The 19816-nt window shown below is 39.6% G+C and overlaps 1 protein-coding gene across 3 annotated transcripts; it reads left to right on the forward strand.

Moving 5' to 3' along the window:
- Window positions 1–371: 371 nt before the first annotated feature.
- cnih2 (cornichon family AMPA receptor auxiliary protein 2) lies at window positions 372–14675 on the forward strand. 3 transcript variants are annotated; one of them, XM_084941867.1, is made up of 7 exons: window positions 872–979; window positions 1828–2063; window positions 3975–4043; window positions 8356–8403; window positions 10689–10801; window positions 10879–11022; window positions 11150–14675. In XM_084941867.1, the coding sequence occupies exons 2-7, from the start codon at window positions 1983–1985 to the stop codon at window positions 11175–11177; spliced, it is 483 nt and encodes a 160-aa protein (XP_084797993.1). In that variant the 5' UTR covers window positions 872–979; window positions 1828–1982; the 3' UTR covers window positions 11178–14675. The 3 variants fall into 3 exon arrangements, with proteins under 3 accessions (XP_084797991.1, XP_084797993.1, XP_084797992.1); XM_084941866.1 differs by having other exon boundaries at window positions 911–1001; XM_084941865.1 differs by lacking the exon at window positions 1828–2063 and having other exon boundaries at window positions 372–1001.
- The last annotated feature ends 5141 nt before the right edge of the window (window positions 14676–19816 follow it).

Raw genomic sequence — 19816 nt, forward strand, 5'->3', positions numbered from 1 at the left:
ATTGGCCACACAAATAATACGAGTATCAACACTTACATTAGGTGGCACTAGTGGATTCTGTTCATTAAAAGAGTGAGAGAATAATCAAAAAGTGAGATTGAGGTATTTAATGAATGCACTGAGAGGAGAGAATTGAAGGAAATGACAAATGACTGAGAACAACACCCTGTAACAGACAGAGTTATATTTTATGGAATGACAGATGACTGAAAGCTTGGGCGAAAGGGGCTAATAAGGAATGGGGTGGGGGTGGGGGCACACCAGACATTTGCAGCCTTCCCTGCCCCCTCATCAGTCTCACGGGAACAAGGGATTATGGAAATGTATAAATGCAAGAAAGGGGGAGTCTGACAGACAGAGAGGAAGAGAGAAAGGCAGAGGGGAGAGCAAACAAGAGAGGGAGGGAGACAGAGCGATGCTATTGGCTGACCGTTATAACATCAACCGTGATGGAAATATTTCTCTCGCAGTCTAAGAAATAGAGGAAGAGACAGCCAGAGACAGTAGACTCAGGAAGCACATTCAGGTCTGTTTTCAAAATCTTTGAAAGGGATGAAAAGAAGGGGGAGTTAAAGAAGAAAGAAAGAAAGGAAAAAGAAAGCAGGGTACACGAGGAGCAGGAGAGATGATAGTAAGGTGGACTCAGTAACTTATGACTCCTGAGGGCTGTGGAGATTTTTTTTTTACTTAAGAACAGGAGCGCTTTATTTTTCTTTTAAATCAGCACGAATGGGTTTCAACATGTAGACACTCTGCAGGCTTCTGTGTAAATATTTCCCTGCTAGAATTTAACTATTTAACCTGCACATCAGCAGAGACAAGGCTTCACGTTTTTCTTTTTGTTTTTTGGAGATAACTGAGGGATGCGCTTGAGACAAACATGCAGAGCAGACAGTTCTGACATGGTGTCGACCCAAATTGACAGAGAAGAGGAAAGAGTGGACTGTTCAGATGCAGACACGTCTCCTACCAGGCACAGGTATTCGCTACTCGATATTAAGGTCAGTCAAGATGTCGATCCATGCTAACTGAAATTATCAATAATGTATCGTGATGTCGCATCTCTAAGCCCTCTTGAAGTGCTAACTAATCTTTCGATTCAATTAGAATATCTGCTGCCTCAGTGATTCACCCTTCTCACTTTGTGAAATCAGCAGTGGCAAGTTGTGATTTGCTTTGTCAGAATATAACTGTGTAACATGCAAAGCAATACCTTGAATCTCAGCTAGGATGTAAATAATTACTCAGCAGTTTAGCCATCATTATAAGTAAAGACTCTGTAAATAATAACTCATAGATGTAAACCTGTTAACTATGATATGGAAATATATGCGTCATTAATTGTTCTGGATCCGGGAGCAACAGATGAACAGAAAGCCATACAACAAACTACAAAAACTACAAAAAGCCATAACCGACTGGGACAATAATTCTCGCTGTTTTTACTGCTCTTAGTATCGACTAGTAACCTGTGCTTCTGTTGTCGGCGTGTCAGTCAGACTCTTGGTGGTTCGTCAGTAAAAACAAAAAAGAAAAAAAAACATGATGTGTAGGCTTTCTCTAAAGAGAAACTGCAGGGAGGACAAGGAGGAGACAGACATTTTCCCTGTCAGAGACTGAAAAGAGGAGCACTGGGCCAGCGGCAGTCTACTGTGGCTGTGAACAGACACATAAGTGCTTCCTAGATCAAAGCAAGAAAGGAGCTGTCCTGCTGTCAGATTTACAAAAAGAAACAAAGACAGAAAGCAAGTAAGCAGTGGAGCTGCGACGTCAGCTGATTATTGATTGTTTCTAAAACTGAGTGCTTTACCCACCTGGACAATATAGACTCAGCTTGCATCAAAGGGGAAAACCAACAATAGCCTCTACCACAGTAAAAGGAGGAGGGGGAGTGACCAGTAGCCAGAGAGAGGCAGAGAGCAGGGAACCAGTTTCCTTTCTCTCCCTTCACCCGTGTCCTTGTCAGGCTGGCTGGTGCAGCCATGGCGTTCACCTTTGCGGCCTTCTGCTACATGCTCACCTTGGTACTGTGTGCAGCTCTCATCTTCTTTGTCATATGGCAGGTGAGTGGCACGGTGAACACACTAGAACTAAGACTGACACACGTAGGGCCTGCAGCATCCTCACTGTAGCATCCCACACAGGCAGACTAGCTCAGCCGCCTACACACAGGTGTACAGAGCTGCCGGCAACATAACATACACACTTCAGCCCCTCTAGAGATAATGACATGCATTAAAGGTGTAATTGTACTTATCAGACACTTCAAATGATCTCCTAAGAGCCACCAGATGACACTTTGACAAAAAGCACAGATTCCTGCTGGCTTCATCCCTCCACATAAAAGCAACTTATGATCCCAGAGAACTGACGATAAACATTTCCACATAAGACGTTCGGGCTTCAGCAAACTCCAGATAATGAGTACAGACAGTCAGCAAAACACAGTGATCATAAATCTCACCACCAGACTGTTGTGAATCTGTCTGCCTGCAGGCATTTTCAGTGGAATTTGCACAGCTATCGCTGGAGACCAGTGCACTCAGTTTGCCTGTTACACAGACTCAACAAACACCGCAGCTTTGATCTCTCACCTTTAACATTCCCTCCGTGGAGGCAGGAACACGGCGAAGCACAAAAACGCATCATTATGAATATAGGACTTGAAATGACTAACGTACCAATTGACTAAGTGGGTGAGACTACATATGACTCAGTGAGTGTGTCTGTGTGTGAAAGAGACAGCGAGAAGCCTGCGTCTGGCTCGGCTCTCGAGCATGTGACCGAAACGCTTATCAACCTATGATTTTGTTCACCCCTTCCCCCAGTCTGCTTCCACCCACGGGCACAGCACCCCAACTGTATGTGGCCGTCGACCAATCAGAACCTCGGTTCACTGGTATAGTAACCATGGTGCCCACTGAGGGGCTCATCATGTCGCCATGGAAACTGCATCTGTTTACAACAGAGCTAATTGTGAACGAAGACGAGGGAGAGCCATATAGGCTCGTACAGTATGTGGAAGGTGCTCTCCCCTTTGTGCCATCAGTCACTGCTGATGTTCACTTTTCTGCAAATGATGTCTGCTTGTTATGGCTTTTCAATGAGCCGTCAAAGGGAAGCTTAGCTCTTTAAAACCTGAGCCGATGATAAGCACAGCAGGTGGCCTTTACACTCCGAATTATTCGTGTTTTTATAGAGCTATTAATCAGGGAGCTAGTGAGAATAATTGTCACTTATACTCGCCTCACAGGAGGCAGTTAGAGTGTATTGGTGTATCTGAACAAGTGCCCTCAGTATATTATATTTCAATATGCAGAGAGACACTCAAGATAGTGTATGTACCAGAAATGTACCGCAATGCTCTTAAATATCAACCCAGCTAAAAAATGCTCAGTCAAAGACCTTCTTGCATTTTAAATTTCTCAAGCACTTCTTGGACGACTCCTGGCATTTGTGTCTTAATATTAATCTTCCAATGTGAACTTAATTACTGGTCTCAACGTAAGAATCAAGCCTTATGTAATTGCTTAGTGCAATGCATTTATCTACTCCTGCAGCTTTTCATAGTTTTTTTTACAGGAATCGGATAATGCAAAGCTGTATGGGGGTGAATTAACCATCCAAGCTGTTCTTATTCAGGGACAAATTTCAATCAAAAATCCTTTAGCACAAGCACTACTACATAATCACACATGATGTCAACACAACATGACCTCCCTAACAGCATAAAGGGCAATAGCAAATGTCTGCATTTACATATGCCACTAACTCACCATATGTACTCAAAGTGATCTGAAAGCAGCTGCAGCTGTGGATGTAGGGATCGCAACAGTGTACAGCCGACTCAACCAAATTTACGAGTGGTGAGAAGACAACAGCTACATTTGCATTACAGTTGCAGCGTAGTGGTGGTGAAACAAAAACAAGCTCACGTGTCCAATATTATTGTTTTATTTTATTATTTTTTTCAGATCATTGCGTTTGATGAGCTTCGCACAGACTTCAAAAACCCCATCGATCAGAGCAATCCCACCAGAGCGGTAAGAACCCTGCTGTTTCACTTCTTGCAAGAATGATCAAACCTTCATGTGCACACAGAGAAATCCCTTCTTTGTACTTTCAAGGAGACTATACATTTAAGGTTTTGCCCCCCAAATATTGCCTATGCTGCATATTTTCCGAGCACAGTTCACAAAGTTTCACGTTCATTTCATAAATAAACACAGCAAACGCTTTTTTCCAAGCCTGCAATCACCAAAAAAATGAAATCATCATGTTATGTAAATGAGAGTTTGGGGTTTTTGGAGCGAAAGCGTTCAAATATTTAATTCGGCTACATTTAGCCTTATTCATTAATATTTCTAAATCAAATATTTGCCCTACTTTGAAGACACTAATCCAAGCTTCCAGGTGATTGCTACAGTAACACCCAGGCAGTGTTTCCCTGAATGCTCATTTGTATGCAGATTGAAGCAATCAGCCTCCTACAAAGACCACGGCTCGTTGGCTTAATCAGTTACAGAGATTCATGCAAATGAAGTCGCTTTTTAGACAATGAGATACTGTAGTGTCGCCACAATAGGAGTGCAATTTGGAGTTTTCACCTCACCGTAACGAGAACAAACGCATTCACTCGATCCAAAGTGACAGATAAATAATTGCTGATTGAAAGTTAGCGCAACTATTTATCCTCTCATGTTGCAGAGCTGTTTGCTTACAGATAAGTTTTCTTCTGAAGATGAAATAACATTATCATGAGTCAGTAGTTCGAGCTATTATTCGCTTAGCAAGTTAACAGCAGCTGTGATTATCGTTTTCACAGGATAGCTAATGTTCTAGCAATCATGTGAACCTGCATCTGAACTGCAAAGTGAGAGTGATGAGGAGTGGGAGAGGAAACTGTGAAAGCAGACTGTAGGAGTGTGAAGGCATGCCAGCTACAAGGGGGTGGACACAATAACTGCAACACCTGTAAATTATAATGCAGTCAAATACAATGGAGCACAAAAGCCACAGTGGATCTTTTACTTTCCTCAGGACAACGATGGAGAGCTGTCTGACAAACAATCCCCATTAGAACTTTTCTGGTTTCACAGCAGTGAGATAAGTATTGAGGCCACTCTGTAGGACTGGTGACAACCTAAACACGCTGTCTGATGTCACCGTTTCAAATGTGTTCAGAAATAACTGGATCTGGCAGGACGCGACGCTGCCGGTCTCTCCCCAAAATCAATAAGCTGCACAAACAGAAGACAAGCGAAGGCAACAGCCATGGAAGATAAACAGCAATTATATTTGTGGTTAGCTGAGAGCAACACATGTTCGCTCGAGTGCGGTTGTGTACAAAAAAGGACAAAAGCAGTCAATATTTGTCGGGAAGAGAGAGAAAGAAATGATAGAAAGACAGAGCGGAAGAAGCTAGACATCTGTTTTTGAATCAGGTTTCTGCGTAAAGCCTTTAATCACAGTAACACTCAGAGGGAGAACCACCCCATCCATAAAGAGCCCTTCTACGGCTACTTCCCCCATTAAAACAACGAAATTAAACACATCATAGTGGTAAAATTTATTCCTTTTCAGGCCTCCTTTTATGTCAGTAGCTCTAGAAAAGTTATGAGGCAGATTGTCAGGGAGATCACTCATTTGCGTCTCTGATAATAAGTGCTTAATTAGATTACTAACTACAATCTAACTACAGCACTCTTTGCCCTGTAATTGTTGCTCCTTTATCTCTTCTGTATATTGTGTATATTGTGAAATGTCTCCGCTGCCTTTGATTAACATCCTCAGTCATGTTTCTTTATTGGAACTATTAAATATTCAGAGCAAACTGGATGACCTGACACAAATAGGGCCACCTCGGGGAGGCTACGAGCTGTAAAATCTGAGCAGCGCAATGATTTACACCGACAACAATAAACCATATGATGCACAGAAGCTAAGCTGGCACTTTCGCTCCTTAAATAACATCACTGTGGAGGAAGGACTAGAAAGAAAGAACGAAAGAAAGAAAAAAGGCAGGAAATTACACTGAGCATACTAACAACAGTGAGGGTAGAGAGCCTGTGTCTAATTCAGGGCAAAATCCACTTTCCCCTTTCAGGTCACCAGTTTTAATTTATGTCCACAGACTCATAAAAGCTGGATGTTGCTCCAGCTACAGGAAGCCGATATCACCGGTTGGTAGCCAAGATAGATGCCTCAATATGTCAGAATGAATAGACATGCTTATCCACTTGATGTATTATATTTAACAAAATAAATGAAGCCAAGCAAATTAACAGCCCTGTGATAATTATCTGACTATAGACATTATGGTTACACAATAACGCAATAACTTTCTGTTGATGGAAACGGATAAACGGGGCAAATGAAGCAGAGCAAAACATCTAATTTGCCTTGCTGACTAATCAATGGACAAGCAAAGAAAACATCTGCATGAGCCGAATATCTGATGTCAGGCTCATGTACTCAAAGACGGATGGCTTTAATTTTAAAACTGATAATTGAGCTTTCTATAATGGCTCACCAGAGACTCCGAGCTGATAGCTTTACAAGATAAGGTGGGAGATGTGCGCACAGGGTTTTTTCCCCCTGCAATATGAGATTTGCTTCTCAAATAGGTTTCAGCCACATAAATGAAAAACAAATCAACACCATTGTAAGTATTTTATTATTATTATTATTATTAACTGAAAATGAATTTATTCAAGTATAATATACAGTTTGTGTTTCTCAAATTTCATAAAAAATAACAAGTCTGATTTCTGCCATAGGTGGGCACAGGTATGATTAATGACATTCATTAAGGCTCTAGATCAGGACTGTCACTAGTGTCATTAATAAAACCTATATTTAACTCATATTTCATGCAAAAGTTGTACCTGTTGTATGTGCCCAGATCATGGTTATGGCCTTATAGTCCACAGCCAAATACCTATTCTGAGCAATGAAAAGTCCTGTCTGCACCAAACCAAGGTTATTATAAATAAAAATAAAAGACTGGCCTAAAAAACAAAAATAAATAAAACTAAAATACACTAAAAAAATCCATATGAATTGTCTTTGTATCATTTTGGTCAAATTAACCAACAATACCAGAATGAAGAAGTACTTGTGTGTGTGTGTTTATTAGAAGGGACGTCTACGCAACTGTGTGTGTGGGTCTGTGTATTTTAATATTGTAATACTGTTTTGTATCGTATTGTGTTGAATTTCTGACAGACACCACATGTATAACAACAAAAAGCTGCGGCTAAAAAAAAGAACTGAAAAACTGTATTAAACTTAACATTATTAAACAATAGAAACTAAAGTGAAATGAGCAAACTCCCTCTGGAAACTAACTTAAATAAAAATTAAAAAAAACAGATCTATGATAAAACTGCACCAAAGTGTAAAAATATGTATTTTAGACATATGATGAAAACAAACTCGGGAGTTTTAGTTTTAAAAAAAGTAGGTAGTTAATTAGTTACTATCAGTTGGTAAGTGTATTTTTCCATGGTACTATTGTTGGCCTGGACATCTAATGTAATATACAGCTGCATATTACAGTATCACTATACCCATAATACTGATATTTAAGCAGGAATGCTAATATAAAACGAGCCATCAGGTCCAGTTTTTAGATTTTATCACTATATTTAATTCAATTCAATTCAATTCAATTTTATTTATATAGCGCCAAATCACAACAAAAGTCGCCTCAAGGCGCTTCATAGATACAGAGAAAAACCCAACAATCATATGACCCCCTATGAGCAAGCACTTTGGCGACAGTGGGAAGGAAAAACTCCCTTTTAACAGGAAGAAACCTCCGGCAGAACCAGGCTCAGGGAGGGGCGGCCATCTGCTGCGACCGGTTGGGGTGATAGAAGGAAGACAGGATAAAAGACATGCTGTGGAAGAGAGACAGAGGTTAATAACAGATATGATTCAATGCAGAGAGGTCTATTAATACATAGTGAGTGAGAAAGGTGACTGGAAAGGAAAAACTCAATGCATCATGGGAATCCCCCGGCAGCCTACGTCTATTGCAGCATAACTAAGGGAGGATTCAGGGTCACCTGGTCCAGCCCTAACTATATGCTTTAGCAAAAAGGAAAGTTTTAAGCCTAATCTTAAAAGTAGAGATAGTGTCTGTCTCCCGAATCCAAACTGGAAGCTGGTTCCACAGAAGAGGGGCCTGAAAACTGATTTAATATCTGTCCTGTTTAAAAAATCCTCCAAAATAAGATTCACTCCAGTCTACGATCGTCTATTGTTTCTGCTATGAGACAGCTATTTCTGTTAGGCATTGACAGTAATACACTGATTGTTGACCGGACTTTCTTTATATCCTCTCCACAGAGAGAAAGGATTCTCAACATTGAAAGGATCTGCAACCTGCTTCGCAGGGTGAGTAATAGCTGTTTTTCATCTGCTGGTGGTGGATGACTAAAGCAGAGGGGCTTCACAGAGCCATGACCGTTTGTCTTTTTCCATTGTGAGGACCATGACACACACTGATTCATTTCACATGTAGCCCGTCCCCACAACACGCCATTACCTCTTTACAGGCACACAGTGATGGAGAGCACTGATACAGCCCAGATGTTGTCAGCTTTTTATTTAAAGGCTTTCAGAAAAAGAACTTTGTGTCTGTGAAAGATCACATACTGTGGAGGCCATTTTAAACATACTTGTGCTTGAAGATGGCCAGTGCCATTAGGTTTTTTTGATTCAAAGTTAATGGATTAATAAATAAAAATATATAAAATTACAAGAGTTTAATTTAAAGGCAGTAGCCACCATACTAATTGTAGTATTAGGGTCTATATGCTAATGTAGTAAAGAGCATTTTCTGAGAAGGTTTGCCCTGGGTTCAAATTGTTACCATTTTCTCGTTATTTTACGTTTTTCTTTATATAGCTGCTCAGTGCAAGAAAATAAAATGCCACTGATGCATAATTACAATACCACCATGTTATTGAAAAGGAACTCTTATTGCTGCAGTGGAAATATAATTTCAATTACCCTTAAATGCTACACAGGTTTAATCTAGCGTGGTAATTAGACTACATATGTATTAGTGATATTTGCTCTAACCAATCACTGCTGAAATTGGTTCCACTAAAAATATTCAAATAATATTGAAACAGATTGTAATGATTGATGGAGCCAGCTAAGGGTTATGATGTCAGTCAAAGAAATGTAAGTTGTTATTTTGCAGCCATATGCGTTATTTTTGAACTAGCATCAAGATCAAATTGCTACGTGTATGTGAATGTGATGTGATAGTTCTTATTAAATTAAGTTCACATTAAATAAGGTTCATTTGTATAGCACTACAAAGTACTTCCCAAAAACAGAATAAACAAACAATAGATTTTATTAAAATTTAATTAATCAATTAATCACTTAAAATAGACCATGCAAGACTTTATAAAAGTGATAATGTGTAAAGAATAAATTGAAATGAACATAATTAAAAGTTAAAACAAAACTTGGTGTTAAGCTAAGAATCTTAAAGATAAAAATGTTATAATAAAATTTGCAAGATATTTACAAGGCCATTTGCAAGAAACAGGTCTTTAGCAGTAAAAACACTAAAAGAAGACACTGGCAAAACTACCCTGAATGCTGCAGGCAGGTCACCCCACAACCAAGAAGCCTACTAGGGGTTACTGGTGGGGCTAACCATGCTAGCTTGTTAGCACGGTTAGCAAGGCACATCCATAGACTGTATGAGTTAAAATGAGAAACACAGATACACAAACCTTCTAACAAATATGAAATACTAGAATTTCACTCACCAAAACTGAAGTACAAAGCCACAGCATTATCTGTAAAACAGTTCTATTAAAATGTTCCCGCACACTGAAGCCCGAGTCTGACATCTGAATTAGCGCAGGTGAAAGCTTAAAAGATTTAAGGAGAAAAGCTAAATAAAGAAAATTTCACCTCCTGTAGTCATTTTGTAGGGGTATATTAGTTATAGCAACCAAAACTCTTTTTTGGAACAAGAAAGCTCTTTAACGTGGGATTATATGGTTACTCACTGACTTGTAGAACAACTTTCAAGTGGCCACTTAAGGAACTTTCTGGTGCTTGCAAGCTGGCCTCATTTAGCCATACATTACAGCATCGGTTCATTCTCAGTGCTCTCATTGCACTGCTTTTGGCTGCTACAAGCAGCTATTTTCAGAGAAAAGTTCTGAAAAGTGGTAACACACTCCCTGCCCAGCATGAAACACTAAAATGTTGATATGAAGTAAGTGTTGAGAGCTTGTTTCTGCTGCCCTCAAGTTGCCCCCCAAAAGTTTTTGTCCTTTCACAATAAATGTAGTTTTATCATCTTTGTTGCTATCCTGTTGCCATCTTGAGTCTTAACCCCATCTCAGATTTTCTCAAATAGTATTTTAACAACCAAACGCTAGACTTTACATCACAAGAAAAAAAGGTCAGCAACTTACATCACCTTCTACTAAAGTATAAAAAACAGTCCACGTGCAAGTGAACGTATATTTGCACCCGTAACAGCAGCTAGCCCTGACTAACAGCAACACCTTCCGTGTGAAAGTGTTTGCCCTGCAGTGTGGTCTTGTACACTGTAATTCTATCACATCAGTGTTTTCTAAAGAGTTGTTGGAGTGTTATCACTTGATCATTTCAGTTTCCGTCCTTCTTATATTTCTTATTAGTTGGTGGTACCAGAGTACTCCATCCACGGTCTCTTCTGCCTGATGTTCATGTGTGCTGGAGAGTGGGTCACACTTGGCCTAAATATCCCGCTGCTCTTCTACCATCTGTGGAGGTACGGTCCCACAGCAGATGTGTAACTAGTTTGTGTTGGTCTGATGGGTGAGTGAGCCAAGCCTCCTGCTTTTTCAGGTTTTTTCATCGGCCCGCTGATGGCTCAGAGGTCATGTATGATCCTGTCAGCGTGATGAACGCCGACATTCTCAACTACTGTCAGAAAGAGTCCTGGTGTAAGCTGGGCTTTTATCTTCTCTCATTTTTCTATTATCTCTACAGGTAAGTGGGAGATTCACAATGTTTCTCATTTCATAATGACACTTCAAGGAATCCTTAGACGTGTGTTACGATTCATAAATTTGTAAAATTAATTAAAAATTTTCATCCATTGCACTATTTCTTGTAGTATGGTCTACGCCTTGGTGAGCTTCTAACAAACAGGAGAGATGAAGAAATAAAATAACTGTAAAAGAAAAATTGGAGAACAAATGGAGACACAAACCTTTACTTTCTCCATGTATTCTGACCTTTCTGGCTTTGGGCTTTGGAAGTCTAACCTTGGACAAAGCATGAAGAACAATTTGAGTGAATGTGAATTTTTTCGAAAAAGCCTCTTTTCGATTGTATCATTGTACACCCGATACTGCTGTCGGACAACCGGATGAAATCTTGAAGGACTGAAATGCAGGTGTTTGTGTTGCCTTTGACCCATTATACAATTTAACAATATTTCTGAAGGGCTGGATTTTCCCCACGCTGCTCTTAATAATCCAGTCGCTCAACTCACTGTGAATCTCCAAACGCTTGGGGACTGGAAAATGAAAAATTATGTCTGTATTCTTTGACTTTGACAATGTACTAAAAGCAGGATTGTTTTGCATATGGAAACTCTGACATCAAACCGTTACTCTGATCGTGTTGCAGGAAATGGGTTAGCAGTGTAAGAGGTTTAACGGACCTGGCATGAGCTGGAGTGTGCACAGACACCTTTAACCAGGCCAGAGGATAAAGATTTGCCTGATGCCAGTCTCTGCCAAACGCAAAGTCAAATAAGACATTGGTTAAAAAAAAAATAAAATGAAATGAGAAAAAAGCAAGAAATTATCCAGGTTTGACTTAAATAAGTTTGACTTTAAGAGTCAATGTTTGTGATGTGCATTCAAAATAGGTGTGTCCATACGTGAGAGGGCATATTTTACGCTATATGCTAGGTTCATGCTTTCCAAAGAGCGTTCAGCTCAAACATGCCAAAATGTTACCGCTGAAAATCATTGTGCCAAATATAAAATCAAGGTCAAAAAATGATGAGACTAGAAAGTAGTTGCAGTATTTTGTGCTCTCAGACCTTATCTTTAATTCTACTTTCTTTAGCACATTATTTTTTTGGCACAATATTTTTTTTCCTCAAAAAAAAAAAAGAAGAAAAAAAACTTTAGTTTTGTTGTGTTTTTTAGTGTGCAGGAAGCACCTTATTCCTCTTTCCAGTGATGTTTACTCTTATTCATCTGCATTTATACTATAGTCATTTTAGCACAGCAACTCTTCTCTGATTCGAGGTAGAATAGCATAGCATAGTCATCTCATGTACAAAAAGCAATTAATAACAGTAATCTAGCAATGTAAATTGAGTCATGAGACATATCGATCCAGTGTTATTCAGTGTTTGTAACAGTGAGTGGGACAAAAGTGGCAGATGAGACAATAACGACTCTATGACAGTGTTTCAGCTGTTTAAGGAGTGCAATGACAGCATCGCAATACATCTACAAACATACAGCTGAAAAGGCAACAGACGTAAGAGACACACAATCTTGCTGATGACCAAGATTTATAAACAGTAAAGCCTTTCCTCGGCTGGCCTTTGCCGCCATGTGTTCATTAGATGGATCTGTTTGCAGATAAGTGATGGTTCAGATGTGTGATATCAGTAGGAAAACAGAAACTCTGGGGGCTCGAGAACAAGCTGTGATATTTGCCATACACCAACTCCAGGTGTACTAAATGATGTTGTCTGATAGACAAACTGTGGGCTCAGATAGAAAAAAATGAGGTAAGGAGTCTCCGGAGAACACGGGTGGGCATTTCTCAGCTGCTAGACATGGCTGGCTGTAATCAGTTACCTTGCCCCCAGCCCTGACTAACCACGTCTTACTGTCAAGGAATGCCCACTTAAAATAATGGTCTCAGCTGCTGCAGCCTACTGAAGTTCTTGTTACGTAGAAGGATTCACAGCAAAAATTGACATACTGTCATGACTTTTATCCAATAATTAAATAGTAGATCTGTTTAAATAAATTTAATTACATTTTATTTTGATAGCACAAAATCACAACAACAGTCACATTTATATTACAAAGTAAAGACCCTACAATAATAGAAACAAAACCCCAACAATCAAACGACCCCCTATGAGCAAGCACTTGGCAACAGTGGGAAGTAAAAACTCCCTGATCATTCGATCAGTGATAAAAGTAACTGTATAATTTTCCAGTGTGTGTTAGCAATATATGAAATTTATTTCTAATGAAAACTATATTTTCCTTAGAAAATGCCCACACTGCACTGTATACCAGTGCTTGAGGCTGTTTTGCTAAGCCCAGCAAATTCAATACAAATGTGAACACCAGTGTTTGTGTACATCAGCATTTCACGCTTTCTTGCCCTGCCTGTACGACTTAGCCGCAAGCACATATTTTTCACTGTAGTTTTAGCAAATGTCCCTCAAAACAGGAATAAATGCAATATTTCTTATAGGTGGAAACATTTTTGCATCAGCACTTTTTCTGGCAACAGCACTGTGTTTATCAGATTCATAAAACATTAGCCCCATGCACATTTGTGAAGCTGAAACACTGGGGGGAATGAAATGTACCAAGCCTTTGCTACAACTGTAATACTCACATCAGCTGAATTGTGGTTTGTTAATTTTCACAAAATGTGTTGGCAATTTGGAAAGGATGACTTTAATCCCTAATATTCGATTCAATTCAGTTTTATTTATATAGCTCCAAACCACAACAACAGTGGCCTCAAGGTGCTTTATAGGTGGAAGGTAAAAAAGTCCCTACAATCCCAGCAATCATATGATCCTCAGTGAGCAAGCGCTTTGGTGAAGGTGGGAAGGAAAAACTCCCTCCGGCAGGACCAGGTGTAGGGAGGGGCGGCCATCTGCCGTGACCTTTTGGGATGAGGGGAGGAAGGTTGTGGAAGAAAAGCAGAAATTAATAATAATTAATATAAATCTGTGAAGTGTCCAGAATGTACTTACAGTTCTAAACTCACCTTTATTGACTGACATACAGTATGCTCTACATTACAGGAAGCCTAATTTCTTCAAAAAATATATCATATATTAGTCTTAAATGAAAAAAAACAAACATGTTTTATAGCCATTAATAACCCGTGTTGTTAATGTAGCTGCACTGTAGATGTTCAGGACATACACATACATAAATATAAACAAAGCCTTATCTAAGTCTGAAATCAAGGCACGCAGAGCAAATCAAACTGCCTGTGTGATCTGAATCGCAAGCACTGAAGCAATTTCAGTAGGCTGTCAGTGTGTCTGAAGACAAGACGGTGTATGCTGTTCCAAATAATGTCAAAAGTAATCACAGGACACTGAGACCTCAAAACTACAGTGTGAGCGTGTAGAGTCTGGACAATCGCTACTAAAGCACAGGAACATGAGGAGAAAAAAAAGGGGGGAGGAGACATACAGCTTGGTTGAATGTCATGTAGTTGCTGTGAACAAAGCCTTTTAGAAAACTGTATTTGAGTATAATTATTTGTATCTGTCTTTTATACATTTCTCATCAACGTACGCTACAGTAAATTTGGTGGATGACTTTATATATATAGATATTAGGCTACACTATGATGTACAGCTATTCACATGCCGTATTCTAATAAAACAACGATGCCAAAATGTCCATTTCTAGTCGCTCATTTCCTGCCTGTTGAGGGTCAGCATTTATTTGTCCATCTGTGAAGAGTTGTCACAGAAATGCAATGTTTCTTCCGAAGATGTGCTGGAAGAGAAAAAATAAAACTGAAGGATGATGGGGACACTGAGTGGTGCATTAGACTGAGGGATAGGAGACGAACTGCCTCATTGAGAAGCTGTTGAAAAACAGCTGCATTTAGAAGTGGTTCCAGAGACATTCAGCCAACCTCTCTAAAGGCACCAGAATAACTAAATACCAATACTGATGTGGAAAAAGCTTCTACTGGAGGGCAGCAGAGAGAGGATTAAAGCCTTTCATTAATGTCTGCACCTTCAGAATACTAACATTTCAAATTATAGAGCTCTGGATGCCTATTAGATTACATAATAAAATGAAGCTGACAGAGTTCGTCTCCACAGAGAGACATCATCACTTCTGAAAATGTCACTGTAGCTATATAACATTTAAAATTCACAAGTTGTGATTCCTCAGAGAAAGAGAGGGGAGAGAAAAAAGACACACAACCTAAAACACTGAGTGTGGGTCTAAGCTGGCTCTGGGGCTCATTTGTAGAGTCTGAAAGGTTTGCCAGGTTATCACTTGTTTAAATAATGATTCAGACAGAAAACAGAGAAACAACAAGGCTTCAAGTTGGCGTTTTCCCCTCTGTTTGAAGAGGACAGATCATTCTCCGCTGTCACCATGGAAACTAAACTGTATTAGAAATTCCTGTTGACTCACTCTGAAGCTGAAAACACAGAAAAATCCAATAGAAGTTGGTGCACATGCCTGGCAGCACTGCTTCACTGCCCAGTGCATTTATATTTATTACATCCACTACATACATATCACTTTCATATAAGCAGTTATGACACTTGCTTACACCAAGACACAGACACTGACACACGCGCATATATACAACATTCACACACACACTAAACCCGCTCACTCACAGCACATGCATCTGTTTCTCGTTCCCTCTCATCCCACGATTCACACTGTTTCACACTCATCATCGCGGGCTCTTCCTTTTTTCAGCACCCTCCACCACAATAATTGTCTCAACTCCTTTCCCCTCTCTCCTACGTCTGTGCACCTCTCAGCCAGGCGTTACCATGGAAACTGGCTAACAACTGATGGGCTTGAAAACGTCAGGATTGGCATGCACGATTGGCAAGCGCGCGCTCGGAGGTGCATGCACAAACACACACATACATATTGTGCACATTCATTATTATACAATTCTAGCTTGGTGCATGTTATTCTGGCTCTATAGGCATGCATGCATAAGGAAACGATAGGTATGGTGAAGGGGTGCACACCAAATTTAAAGGGGGGGGGTTAATTTAAGAAAAATTAAAGAAAAAAGGAGAAGAATAAAAAATATGTAGTTACTGACTGTCCCTTTTTTGAATGCACACTCGAATTCCTGTAAAATGCAAAATGATTTTGGTTCGACATTTATCATAAACACTCTGCGCATGCAGTGAGACCTTTTTATATGTTTGAAAACTCAAAACAACAAATGAAAATGTAAGCTACTTCCAGCTGCTCCCTTAGACACAAGGGGTTACCACAGCGGGTACCTCCGCATGTTTAGTTTGGAGGATTTTCACACCGGATGCCCTTCCTGACATAAGCCCCCCCCCGCCCATGAAATGTATGAAAATTAACAAATCAATCAACCAGATTTATCACTGCATATCATGGATGTATTACAAAATTAGCATGATGTTTTTGCATTTTTTCTGTAGTCCTAAGTTTGTGGAAGGAGCAGATGTGCTGTCTTAGCAGTCTCTTTTTGTTTCCAAGGATGTGTCAAACCTGTTCACACTTATGTTTTTATTTGGACTGTGCATCGTCTGTCCAGACAGAGACACGAGCGTGACTCACTCTGTCAGCTGCTGTCTCACTTATATAAATAAATTTCATCAAACTAACTACTAACTTCATTTTCAGTGACTGGCCTTAGAAAGTCATGACTTGGCTGCTGTTGTCTTCCCCTCTTCACTGTTATGTGAGACTGCTTTAAGACGAGTCTGAAAGTTCCCGGGTCACGTTTAAGGCCGCTTTATAAACAGAGTATTACTCGCTTGTAACAGACTTTTTAATCAGCCACGTCTGCTCATATCTAATTTTAATTTTCAATTATCAGATCAAATTGAATATTTTAAATGGATGAAGCCCTCAGGCTGAGAGTTTTTCTTTTCCTTTGGTAATGAGAATGGCAGTCTAATTTTAATCCTGATGACTACTGTAATGCTGATAGTGTAGTTTAACACCTCAAATATCTATATAGCATTTAATTAATACACAGGGAAAGCAACTTTTCACAGATTATACAGAATCAAAGTGACAATCATTTACAGAATAATTTGGTGCTACGGGGAGTGAAGAATGACAAAGTCTTTACCCACACATGTCAGTTGTCATTATATTCATTAAAGATGGCAGTGTGTTTGCACGGCATCATGTCAAAGAAATCATGAGCTGATATAATGTAATATAATAATGCCATGAGATGGTTTGTGATGTCCTGATTTAAAGAGTTACGCATTTAGTTCTTATTAAAACTGAACACCTAATCTAAGGGCTAATTACTCATTTTGTATAGAGACTTGTCAGTCACAAGTGTGATGATGACTTGCAAAGTAGACATCGTATTGTATTAAATAATGCTTGGAAAAATAGAGTGTATATAAAAGATGGAGGTGTGTCATTAATATCTAGTAGTCTTGGCTAAATACAAACAATGCATTTACATTCGAACTCCAGGTTGAATGACCATAAACAACTATATTATACAAAATGGTGTTGACCAGAAGTTAAAACAGGTGGGATTTAGGATTTAGCTAATTGCAGTAGTTTGCTGGTAGTCCTCAGTCACACTGACCTAGAAAATGGTCAGCAACCCCTTGGCAACCACCGGTCACTGGGGACAAAAAGTGTATTTCCCAAAAGGATGGGGAGCAGTTGCTGGAGACAGCTGGCAGTCGCTAGGGGAAATCTGTTCTGCACCTTGTGGTGGTCCCTGTGGTTATTATCAGATTAGCAGATTGCTGGAGTCACCCACAGTTTGCATGGACGTTGCCAATTTGTCTGCACACACCAACTATTTGCCTCTCTGTGCCTGTGTGACAGACCTAGCTGACATATATTAAGTGATTAAAGTAGTTTAATTACCTTTTGTCATTTATTGTGTGGCTAACTACTGCAACAACAACAGAAAAGGAAATAAAAGATATTTGGCTGGTTTTTAATGTTCTGAATCTGAATTTATAAGCCACTATATTAGGTGTCAGCCATATTTATTACTGATATATATTAATAAGAAGCGGCTTGGTGCAATAGCCACACCTGAACTTACTGACTTCAAAGCTAAAGCTTACATTCCAGGTGAGATTTGTCATTTAGTTGGTTTATGTATGATGTGTGAACACTTTTTGCGGTTGACTACAGTTACTTTTTGAAGTTATATTTTGTTATTATTTTGTGTCACATGCACAGGTAGCTGTGGTGTAATCCAGCCTTATAATTACCATATGAACAAAATATGTAATAAAATTAAAAAAAAAACAAAAATAACAGAGGAAAACAACACGCACAGTACATGCTACACATGCACACAAATATTTGCATATCCTATAAAAAGCTAAGAAGCTTATGTAATAATTCAGCATGAGTCTAGCCACCATGTAGACACGCATTCACAGTATAGAAGCCCGTTCCTAATTAGCACTTAGCATTTGAAAAACAACACAAAATAGCTTGTGTAGGCGAGGCCAGAGGCCAACAGTACTGTAAATGGGTTTAAAAGGTGAAAAACGAAGGTGTGCATCAGCAGAGTGCTCTGTCATTTGTACGCACACGCCTCACTGCATGTGAGAAAAACATCATTTGCTAGTGTAAATGCAGGGTGATTTATAATGGAATAGGTCAAATATAATACAAACATTATTTTTAGACGAATCTGCATCGTAGCCTAATAGAATAGACGTCTCAATCTGTTTTTAAAAAGGGCAACAAACAAGCTCAAGCATTAAAGCGCCATAAAAACCAAACTGCTGATCATCGCACAGTCATGAAAGATTTTGAGATTGCCTAAACAAAAAAACCTCTTCTCAAAGTGATGCATCAGTTCAGCAATAATGTGGCCACCTGTCACCTCCACAGCAAAAGAAGCTACTCTAATGCAAAACCTCAAGAAGAAGTAATTATTGCTTTAGTGCTGACAGAGGCCATTTCAGCAGCTTCTGATTGCATTTACTGGTACTAATATCTGCCGTGTACTTGTTCCTTTAGAATAATTTGAAACAGAGCGAGCTCAGAGATGAAGCCTAACAAATGTTTAAAAAGCCTAGAGGCTTGGCAAACATCTGCTATTGTAGCTTGGAAGCCTGGAAAGAGAATCCATTTGAACAAGATGATAACAGGTTCTAAAAGGTTAGCAGAACGCGATACAGCTAAAAACAGACATGTTCATAGCAAGTGGCTCCTAAAAGCTGCTGTGGTTTTACTACTAAAAATTACACTCCCTGGCCACTTCGTTAGGTACACCTCTACAACTGCGCATCAACACAAATATCTCATCAACCAATCACTTGGCCACAAGTTAAGTGCATTTAGACATAATTAAGAAGAGCTAGTGAAATTCAAACTGAGCATCAGAATGGTGAAGAAAGGTTGTTGGTGCCAGATGGGCTGGTCTGAGTATTTCAGAAACCACTAATATGCTTTTATTTCCCCCACACAACCATCTCCATGGTTTGCAAACAACGGTCAGAAAATCTCCAGCGAGCGGCAGTTCTCCGGAAGAAAATGTGGAGGAAAGTCTGAGAAGAAGGGCCAGATTGATGCAAATGGACTACAGCAGCAGAAGACCAGACCGAGCACCTCTCCGTTGAGTTGAGAACAGGAAACAGAGGCTACAGTTTACACAGGCTGATCAAAGGTGAACAGAAGATTGCAAAAACATTGGAAAAATGTTGTCTTGTCTGATGAGTCTAGATTTCTGCTGCTACACTTGGATTGTAGCATCTGAATTTTTTGTGAAACAATGTGGATCCACTCTGGTGGCGGTGGGGGGTTCATGGCACACAGCCTCCCTGGGTATTGTTGCCGACCAT

The sequence above is a fragment of the Perissodus microlepis genome, chromosome 10 (assembly GCF_051167445.1).
Source record: "Perissodus microlepis isolate ML-2025 ecotype Zambia chromosome 10, ASM5116744v1, whole genome shotgun sequence".
NCBI lineage: Eukaryota > Metazoa > Chordata > Actinopteri > Cichliformes > Cichlidae > Perissodus > Perissodus microlepis.

Excerpts from the sequence above, each read along its gene's own strand:
- cnih2 (XM_084941865.1), top strand. The coding sequence starts at position 864 with ATGCGCTTGAGACAAACATGCAGAGCAGACAGTTCTGACATGGTGTCG. Across the intron at positions 1,002-3,974 it reads ATTCGCTACTCGATATTAAG|ATCATTGCGTTTGATGAGCT; the intron begins GTCAGTCAAGAT and ends TATTTTTTTCAG. Across the intron at positions 4,044-8,355 it reads AGAGCAATCCCACCAGAGCG|AGAGAAAGGATTCTCAACAT; the intron begins GTAAGAACCCTG and ends TCCTCTCCACAG.